We start from the raw sequence: 11,353 nt of genomic DNA on the forward strand, positions 1-11,353 counted from the left end.
CACCCTTACTGGTGAAGACATGTATAAGTATTTTTAAAACTAGTGTGAAATTTTAAGTAAGAATAGTAATTTATACATCAATCTAGGAATTCTCTCTGTTGTGTTTGCTATGGCATATATTCTCTCAAACAAGGTGAATCATTAGTAGCCATCTGGAAAACTTAGCAAATTTAGAAGACCGCATCATAGATAAGTTTTGTGGTTTTTATGCCCATGTGCAAAAGACAAGAAGGCCCAGAAAATAACAGTAACTTCCTTTTAAAACTCAAAAAAAGAGAATGGAGAGATAATGCCTTTGTTTTTAAATCATCCAGAAGAAACCTACTTGGTCCGAATATTTTAAATTCAAGCCAACAGTCTCATTGAACTGTAACTTAGTTTCCAAGTCGTGTGCCCTTTCAGATTATAGCATTTAGGAGTGAAAGTCACCTGTTAAAAAGAATCATTTGTCCTCTCCAGCATCAGGTTCCCCACCTAGAACATTACGATGACAAAATCCACCTCATAGGACTACAGCAAAGATTAAATGAAGTGGTCATGCACTTAGTAAACTGCAGATTAGAACTCCTAATCAGAAAAATTACTTAAATTTGTATTGTGGTCTTTAATAAAAATATCAAAACATATGTGTTCTCTATAAATTTGATAAACCGTGTTTAAGAGCAAGACTATTCTTACCCAAAAGCAAATAGATTCTGCAATATTAAGACTTTCATTAAATAGCTGTGTCCCCTGTCCCCATTCTTTCCTTCCTTGCTCTCTCCTCAGTCTCTGTTAAGTATCCGTGGTTCCCTGTTTTCCCCACGACGCAATAGCAAAACAAGTATTTTCAGCTTCAGAGGTCGGGCAAAGGATATCGGTTCTGAAAATGACTTTGCTGATGACGAACACAGTACATTTGAAGACAGCGAGAGCAGGAGAGACTCACTGTTTGTGCCGCACAGACACGGAGAGCGACGCAACAGTAACGTTAGTCAGGCCAGTATGTCATCCAGGATGGTGCCAGGGCTTCCAGCCAATGGGAAGATGCACAGCACTGTGGATTGCAATGGTGTGGTTTCCTTGGTGGGTGGACCATCAGCTCTAACCTCACCTACTGGACATCGGCCAGAGGTGATAATAGATAATAAATTAGCTACTACTGACATTATACACCAATTTGAAATAATCAAGGCCTGGGCGGTTTAGCCTGTTATACTATCCTACTTCCCCAAAATGAAAGTCCTTAAAAATAACATATGATTTTACTGAATGAAAAAACCAATAGACTCTTGAGAACCAATTGAATTGTATGGGACCATTAACTTTCAAATGCTTTAGGTTAAAAGAGCCTGGTTTTTAGAGTTTGGGGTGAAAACTCCTATCTGCAAATTCAACACAAAATAATGGGCACTATGACAACCTATTACAGAAGTCTGTTCACCCAGAATTGTATAATAGTCTATTCATATTCTGGAAATTTCATATACTTAAAATTAAATAATTTAATGGCCAACATATTGATAACAGGCAGTTTCGGTACAACTGCCAATATTTTACAGTGACTCTAAAATGTTCTGATGTCTATTAAATGACTCTAAAATGTTTTGATTTCTTATAGGATGGCACATGGAAATAATTTAAAAAATCTCCGGAAAGCACACACATTTCATTGTACATCTGTGTTTGTGCATAGAAAAAATCGGCCCATATATGTCAATATTTTCAATATAGCCTCAAGAAAATAATTCAGCCTTAATATTAACATTACATAATACTATTATTTGTTTTGGGGGAAGAGTAATCTGATTTTAATTATTGAGAAAGCTAAAATACTTTTCATTTGAATTAAATGAAATAATAAATGATTTATGAAAAATTTCTCTGGAAATTCCAACAGGTAAATTAAAATATTTCTGCAACATAATTGCCTTATACAATTGCACCCAACTGGTAAATTCTTGTTTTAACCCTGTAGGGTATCACCTGTGATTTTTTTAGGTATTTATAATTTAATAATAAATTAGTATTTTATTATTATTTGAAAATTGTTACTTGGGAAAACTGCACGTGGCATGACTTTCCAAAGAAATGCTAATGTTGTGTTGTATTACTCACTGAAAAGGGTGGTTTGAGCCATCAGTATTTGGTTTGCAGGGTACCACCACTGAAACGGAAGTCAGAAAGAGAAGGCTAAGTTCTTACCAGATTTCAATGGAGATGCTAGAAGATTCCTCTGGAAGGCAAAGAGCCATGAGCATAGCCAGCATCTTGACTAACACGATGGAGGGTAAGAAGGCAGCTATGGGATAGTCAGCTTTCCATGATTATATAGTTTGGAGAACTATTACTTATTCCCATGGAATTATGAAAGTCAGTTACCCAAGATCAGAACTGTATAATGGACCTAAGTAGATAATATATGGAACACTATTATCACATTGATTACACAACTAATATTGCCTCTATTTCTTTTTGATTCTGATTCTCATCTACCGAGTGATTATTTTACCACTCGATAGCTCATCAGCGAGGATTTATCCTTATGTTATATTATCCTCAAGCAATTAGAGAAAAAAATTCCCTTTTTAAGTTTTGGTATGCAGAAGCACAAAGAAACATCTCTAAAACTTCAATCTGTTCTCCAGGCATAGGAGTGGTGATGGGTTGAGGAGGCATATGGGTTGAGTTGGAGAAATCAAAACCTTTGTTCTGTTTCCACAGGAGCCCTAAGAAAAGATCTTTCCTCCATCTTCCACATACACAGAAACCATTACATTCCTTTAATGAAGAGCTGACACAAATATTTGTTGATTTTGACACACAGGAATGGACAACAAATATTACTTCCTTGTTCATTCATTAAATAAGTCCCCATTTCTTCAAGCTTGGAGGAATATTACATCAGTACTGTCATTTTATAAATCCCAATCAGAATTCATATCTAACATGAATTCTTTAGAAAACTTCAATTATATTTTGTATCTTAGTCTATTGGTATATTGGATATGCAAATGGGCATATATTTCATATATATTTCACCCATTAAATTACTAGTACCTTTTTAATAGGCTAGAATTCTGAAAAAAAAAATGAGTAAATATGAATAACAGAACTAGATTTGGGGCTGAATCTATATTAAAAAGAAAAACATACTATATCTTGATGTGTACAAGATCAATGCTAATGTGGAGACAGAGAATAAAGGGTCACATATATTAATAATAATCACAGTTTTAGAAAGTATTCTGAAAAAGCTCTTTCAAAAGAAACAGTAATTGATACACTTAATAGTTCTCTAAAACTTACTTTAAAATTCTGTTTTGATAAAGAAAATATAGCAATTTAATAACCCATTACCTAATTAATAGGTAATTAAGTTATTTAACTTGAGGCAACATAATAAGTTTGAAGTATTTTTTCGGCTAAAAGACATTTTTCATAAATATTTTGTGAAAATATTCAATGGAATTGTCTTCTCAAGTCTGTTAAACTAATATGAACTTCCGTCCCTAAGTAAAAGTATCAATTTTATCAAATAATGTATAATCTACAACAACAGTAATTTGGTTATATTGTTATTTACTATCTCATTCTTTATTGTTCCCCCAGAACTTGAAGAATCTAGGCAGAAATGTCCACCATGCTGGTATAGATTTGCCAATATGTTCTTGATCTGGGACTGCTGTGATGCATGGTTAAAAGTAAAGCATCTTGTAAATTTAATTGTTATGGATCCATTTGTTGATCTTGCCATCACTATTTGCATTGTCTTAAATACCCTCTTCATGGCCATGGAGCACTACCCAATGACTGGTCAATTCAGTAGTGTGCTGACTGTAGGAAACCTGGTGAGTTCATTTGAAGTTTACTTATTTACTTTGTCAGAGATAAGGCAGATAGACCGAAGAAGAAATCCATTTGTGCTATGCAGAACCCCCGAACTATACCCTCTTTTCTCAGAGGAAGAAATATCTAAAGGAATATTGAAGGCGTTCTCAGGGATAAGGTCTAGAATTCAACTGGTATGAATACTGACTGTTGAGACCAACATCTGTGCTGATTGATCATGGTGTTTTACCCTTTGTAAACTTGTTAAAATCTTTACTGTCAATCTTGCTGAAAAAAAAGCAGAAATCATGAGGTCTAACTCTGGCTCCATAAGCATGCAGTTTTAACATACACAGCTTATGAAGAAATAGTTCTTTGAAGGGAATACATAAAGATTGATTTCTGTGCAAATGAGGGCATAGTTGTTTCAAACTGAACTGCCTAATAAAATGCTTCAGTAGAATTCACACAAGAGAAGAAATAGTTGATAAAAATGCATTTGTAATTTAGCCACACTCTGGTTCATGTTACTTGGGTAGACATCTGTATATGTGTATGCCGACATATACATTTCCTCCTTCTAATGAAGAAACTGAAATGGATGAACAAGTAAAAAAATAATTTAAATAGTTTATTAATCAAGACCTTTTTTTTTTTGGCACAAGATAGAAACAGAATTCAATAGCCTAAGAGGAAAATAAAAAGACTGTCTCATGAAATGGAAAGAAAAAGACGAATTACCAAACCATATGAGGATAATTTTGCAACTGGGCTTCAGGAAATGCTTTAACCAAGGGATTGGATGTAGCCCAACCATTCATTGCATCTTTTGTCTGTAGGTCAGGAAATATGATCACCCATACCTTGTTGGTTCTAAATCTTGTAACCTCTGCAATGGAAAAACACTGAATCTCTTTTTCAGTTCCAGTTTAAAGACTCTCGTGATAGGACTCTGATTAGCATAGCTTGGATCAGATGCTTCTCTCTGGTTTAACCAACATTGGCAAAGGTAGATTCATGTGAAAATCGCAGTTTTGAGGAATTACACAGGTGGAGGATTAATTCCCAACAGAAAGAAGAAAGGGAATACTGGGCAAACAACTGTCTAAGTGTCTACTTCAATAAGTGACCTCAACTTCACTGCATTATTTGACTCAGTATAACACCCACCAGATTCTTGAGACTTTCTTCATCTTTGACACCTGTGATATTGATTTTTGTGTGTATGTGTCTAATTGGCTCCTTCATCTTTCCAATCACTCAATATCTCTGCTTCCTTTTCTGGACTTCTCTTCTTTTGCCTATTAGGGCTATGTTTTTCACTCAATATTTGTATGTATTCAACAGCTCTATGTATTATCTACTCTTACAAGTTGTGTTCTATTTCTGTATTTCCAGCTGTTATAGATTATTGCCCCAGGATAACTTTAAACATCTGAAAGATGATCTTTCTCACAGTTTATTGAAAGCCCTAAAAATTTCAAGTTAGTTTTGTATTACCTCTAGTAGTAGCCTTTCAGTTTCAAAGAGGCTGCCAGCTTCAAAATAGAAACCTTTTATTTCTTATATACAATTTTATATCAAGACCCATTGTTTCTTTTTTCTAGGTATCAGTTCTTTTTACCTCTATAGCTACCATTAAAATTGTAATTCTAGTACTCTACACTCAGTCTGCTTTCATCTTGCCAAAGTATCTATTGTCTATATTTGTGGTTCAACAATCTTACCTGGTTTTCAACACTCCCCCTCTAATCCCATCCTTCCTATGTCATCTTATTTTCCATTGTTTCCTAGCCAGTCACCATCAGTCTTCTCAGAACAGCCTTGACACTATAACCCACAAATGTTTATATGTTTATATAGGGAAAGTAATTCACAGTTCTCTATATTCATATTTAAAGTGTCCTGACTCAAATCACTTCATCTCAATTTTTCATATTCTTTAAGGTCCAGCCATAGCTTCCTCTCCCCTCTAATATGACTCTCAGTCCATACTGAGCACACTTTTAACTCCTAATCCATTTCTGTGAATAGAACATGGTTGAACATTAAACATTTTCTTGTTGCATCATAATTCTTGTTTTTCAATTCCACTACATATTACTCCATGGCAGAGATCACATCCTACTTTTCTTTTGTATCTCTCAGAGTGTTTACATGGGTGTAGCTTGATAAATAACCATTTGTTTCCTATCCATAAAAGAACATGAGCTTTGGAATCAGGTAGAACTGGGTTTGACCTTACTAATAATGTAGCATCTGGACAAGCATGATAAAGACAATTTTGAGTCTTTGTTTTCTATTATTGAAACGGATATAATACTACTCATCTCCCAGAGTTGCTCTGACGGTCTAATGAGATAATGTGAAAACACAACACTTTGCCTGGCATCTAGCACGTGCTCAATAAACAGCTTCCTTCCTCTTATGTACGCTATTAACCTTTCTTTGAAATACTGATGGAAAACAGTTCTGGTCTAGCTCTGTATTTTTCCCAGGACAGTTAGGGAAGTTGAACTGTTAGGAACAATTTGGGAAATTTGTCAGAGTGACACAGGAAATTGAGGTCTTAAAGAATTTTGACGTTGAAGCAATGGAGTACGGAAGCACAGGATAGGAGATGTTGGATTATAGGATGATCAAACGGAACAGCACTAGACTAAAACACCAAATTTGGGTCCAAGTCCAGTTGTCTGTGCTAAAAATCTGATCTTGAAAAAGTCACAAATATTGTTTTCTCATGAGTACAATGTGTTGGGACTAGACGATTTTTCATGTCTCTCCTCATGCTAAAATCTATAACTTTGAGTATCAGTGGAGATAATGAGGTAGAGAAGTGAAGTGAAATACTGATCAGTGGTTGACTGTAACAGAACCATGGATAAGCTGAGTTTAATATTAGGGAAACAAGACTCAAAGATAGAGAACACAGGTGACCGGAAACTGACGTAACTATTTGTAACCGTAAGAACAGGCGAATGTGTAAACTGACTGTTACTACTAGCTAAAAGCTCATTAATATTCTCTTTCTCTCTGTGTGAGAGAGAAATATTGCTTGCATTATGAGTACTTAGCTGACTTTGGATCTATGGTATATACCATAGATGGATGTTGCATTGCGTATTTTGTGAAGATTTTATAGTTTTCTTACTAAAATCAATTTAAAATTTCTCTGGACTAGTTTATTACTATTCAAGTGATTCCATACTGCCTTATAAATAAGGAAATTGAGTTTCTGGTTGAATTAATAACAAAAGAATGTGCCATAAAAGAGTTGTGGCACTTTCAGCCTTTATTTAGATAAATGTGCTTTTTTGTATCCTCTTTCTGCTGAAACATATAAAAATTATATCATTTCCCTGTTGATTGCATGGATCAAATTTAAGTTTCAAGAGACCTCAAATCTTGATTGAGTTTCTCTAAGATTCTGTTTTGCTTTTGTGTTTTTTTTTTGTTTGTTTTAACCACTATTAAACACATGCACTCATTTTACTGATTCTATAAGCAAAAAATCTTCCATCAAACATAGTAGGTTACATAATCCCTTCATCATATAAACATTTCCAACTACCCTGTAACTTTTTCTTCAGGGAATATCGATAGAGATCTCTAGCTCCTACACTATTTGTTTTTCTTACTGCAACTCTCCCAACTAGAGATTAAAGATTCACAATATCCTTCTATTCTGCTAGACCCAGATGGGAACTTAGAAAATGATACCTGTTCTAAGGACTTTATAGGCTATTTTCAAATAAAAGCCTAAAGAAACATGATTAGCAAATTATTTTAATTAAATGGTGTGGTTTAGGATGTGAATACAAAATCTTAGAAATCTTGAAGGAAAAAAATGGCTTTGTTTATTGAAAGATAATATCATTAGAAGCCAAATTCAAGAACTCACCTATGAAGCCTCTTGCATCAATGAAGAAGTGCTATTTGGCTACCTAATTCCTTTCCTAGTATAAGAGAAAATTGATTGTTGTCTCTTACTAAGCACTACTAACAAAATTGTTATGTAACAATAATTATGGGTACACCACAATTTCTAATAAAATTTGCTAAGCAATTTAATACTGATAGAAATCCAAGAATATTAAACACAGACCTGATGAATATCCCCATTTGACAGATGGGAGAAAAGAAAATCATAAATGTTGACTGATTTCCCATCATTTTTCTTTAAATATATTTCAATTTCATCATCCAAAAAAGAATGAGCAACAAATACTTGGGGGTACAAACCCAAAAGGCATGGGTATGATTAAACTAGAAGTATTAAAACAAGAAGCTAATAGTAATGGAATGAAAGGAGGCTACAGGTATGTCAAATTCACTACAAAAGAGTGGAATGTCAGTCTGGACAAGTAGAGATCCTGTGGAGCAAACTGACCAATATTCAAACTTCAGCCTTTAGAATGAACATTTCTATCTTTTTAATGTATGTATCAACAGAACTTTCCTCTCTAAGTAAATACTCAGTAAGGAAATTTTTCTATCCCTGAATTGAGACCTTAACCCCTAACATTTGATCATTCAAGCTCAGTGTCCTTCAAAACAACCCAAAATGCTCACAATTTGTTTACTCTTGATCCAGACTCTCAGGCTGATTCTCATCCTTATCTTTAGTGCTTATGTTTTCACTAACTGTCATGTGTCATCATGTATAATATTAAAGATTTTTCACTAAACATCTCCTTATTAAAGAAGCTGCTTTGGAAGTCTATAAATGTATTGTCCATAAGAAATTTACCAGCCTAGATGAATTGGGTTTGCAATTTCAACTTGTATGTCCTAATTAGCACTGTATTTCTTTTCAAAGCCTAAAACAATGTCTAGTAAGTAAGCAGCTATTTTTTAAGAATGAAATGAATGTCTACAGAAGCATGTAATCCAAACTTTCGAAAAACAAAAAGCTTCCGCAGAAGACAAGATATAATTAGCCTAAGTCCAAACAATAAACATTTGATAATTTTACTGTCTTAGTCTTCTCTTAACCACTGACAATGCTGAACTAGATTGAAATGTAACAAAAACAATTATTAATGATTTTTAGGGCCTAAATTGAAACCATTTAAATAGATAAAAGGCTCTGACATTAAACTGCAAACTGTAATTCAAATGTTTTTAAAGAGAAGTTTCATGCTATAAACTTCATGATTATAAACTTATAGGAATATAAATTTAAGACATTCCTTTTATAAATTTAAAAGAAATTTAAATTTAAGGGTTTTTAAAATGCAGAACATCCTCATGACATTTCAGAAGAACTAAAAAGTTCACCTTTATAATTTTCTACAGGAAGAGATATTTACCTGGATTGTTTCTAACTGGATTTAACTAATATGTTTCTATAATTAGGCTGTTTATTTAAATAGTAGCTGCTCCTAAAACTTTATAACTTATTTTACATTAACCAGGGAAAAAATACTTCAGAGTGAGTTCTTATATAAAATAAAAGAAAAAAAAACAAATTTTAATGTGCTTTATACCACATATCTGGATTTTCATGCACTAAGCTTACTTGAATTATGTTTTACTTCTATTAGAATGAATGAATGATAACTGAAGTTATGCTATTTTTTTCTGGGATGGGTATTTCCCTTAGGTTTTTCTGTGATTGAGGAAGTGAGATGTTAGCTTGCATTTACACATTTGTAAGAGTGGATCAAGATTTCCTTAAATTAATATTTTAGGAAACCAAATAATCTTGATACTGTTATTTTGATAAAGTTCATTCAAGGTAAAGGCTGATTTACCTTGCTAAGCGGTATGCTTTAGTCATAATACGCAGCTTTTATCTATAGTTAATTAAGATAATTGCTTTAAAAGAATTTTTGCAAGAGTAATTTCATAGCTCTTCATGTCCTTGGGTGTCTTAGCCTGTGGTTTTGAGTTAAAAAACAAAACTGTTTTCAAATAGACATTCATCCAGCCTCTCAAATAACTTATTAATCCTAATTGTTGGTGTATGCATACTGAGAATGTTCTCCTACTGCTTTCAATTAAATCTGCTGTTCCTTGCTCTATTTATCCATTAATGTTAATTCTGAGGCACGAATCCAGAGATAATTATTACAGAAACATTTGTGGCAAATTCATTCTTATTTCAGGAATGTTTATAAAATTATAGAAATAAGAATGGTATCCATTCAATAAAACAACATAAAAATCAAGAATAAAACATGTTTTTTTCCCCATTTGAAGTAATTTTTGAGTGACTTCCAATAATACATAGATTTGTTCTTAATGCCATATTTTTTAAAAATTGGTTGTGATTATGGTAGAAGTATAGGGTACACAATAGCTATAGTAGCTATTAATAATAAACTACCAGTATTAAATTTCAAATATGGACAACGAAATGTTATAAACTCAGCATCGTCTTGGAAATCTAGCAGATTCATTAGATAACACAAACCCATTTAAAATATTCCCCAGAAAAAAAATGCTAAACTTGTATATCCGTTTGTCACATTTCTTCACTTTAAATTTTAGATATTTTTACTCATAACAGTTTAATATTCTTTACAAATTCTCAGTGTTAAAAGTTTTCCAATGCTTGTGAAGTACTGCTCTCTATGTTACTTTAGGTCTTCACTGGGATCTTCACAGCAGAAATGGTCCTCAAGATCATCGCCATGGATCCATATTATTATTTCCAAGAGGGCTGGAATATCTTTGATGGAATTATTGTCAGCCTTAGTTTGATGGAGCTTGGCCTGGCAAATGTGGAGGGATTGTCTGTACTGAGATCATTCAGACTGGTATCTGCTTAGACTATGCTTATATTCTATCTTTCATTGGCAAAACATTTATTTAAAAAATGAATCAGTGTGATTGTTTTTCAAGAATGATGAAAAATGAAACACTTCATAATTATTAGCTGTGTAAGACACATTTTAAAATACACATGTTCTTCTAAAATTATGTTTTAAATGCATTAAAAATTTTTTGCTTTAAAGTCTATAAAGAAATGCAAATAAAAAGCTTACACCCAATTAATCTTTTTATCAACATATATTAGTAAAGGGACACGGAAAAAAATGTGTTCCCATTAGCACTTTAGAAAACGGTGTAACAAATTTTTGAATTTGGCAAAAAAAAATTTTTAAATATGCAAACTTTTATAGGAAATTAAGTAAAATGTGTATTTTTAAAATTGATACAAGCTTTTTTATGTTTGGTTAGTTTTCTGATTGTGGCTTTCATTCTGTCTGCCCTCTGATGGAGAAGGATAAGAGGCTTATGGAAGCTTCCTGATGGGAGAGACTGACTGAGGGGGAAACTGGGTCTTGTTCTGCAGCCCATGGGGTCACAAAGAGTAGGACACGACTGAGCAACTGAACTGAACTGAACTTTTTATGTTTACCAAAATTAGTTCATTTACTTTTATATTTTAAATGTCCATTAAAAAATATAACTCATACTCTTACTACTTCTTTTTACTCTCTAAAGTATAGTCAGAGGTGACATTAGTTTGCTAAATTCACAAATGTCTATAATTAAAATATTAATTTGTTTTTATGGTCATATCTGCTGATAA

General features: G+C 33.1%; 1 protein-coding gene across 1 annotated transcript in view; it reads left to right on the forward strand.

Moving 5' to 3' along the window:
• SCN3A (sodium channel, voltage-gated, type III, alpha subunit) overlaps positions 1 to 11,353 on the forward strand; it is a 121,211-nt gene that overhangs the window by 67,636 nt on the left and 42,222 nt on the right. The window contains exons 13-16 of the mRNA XM_010859020.1: positions 769 to 1,113; positions 2,137 to 2,269; positions 3,592 to 3,830; positions 10,401 to 10,574. Coding sequence (XP_010857322.1) covers positions 769 to 1,113; positions 2,137 to 2,269; positions 3,592 to 3,830; positions 10,401 to 10,574 — 891 coding nt within the window. The remainder of the gene's footprint in view (positions 1 to 768; positions 1,114 to 2,136; positions 2,270 to 3,591; positions 3,831 to 10,400; positions 10,575 to 11,353) is intronic.

Source organism: Bison bison, unplaced genomic scaffold, assembly GCF_000754665.1.
Source record: "Bison bison bison isolate TAMUID 2011002044 unplaced genomic scaffold, Bison_UMD1.0 scf7180017864452, whole genome shotgun sequence".
Lineage (NCBI taxonomy): Eukaryota > Metazoa > Chordata > Mammalia > Artiodactyla > Bovidae > Bison > Bison bison.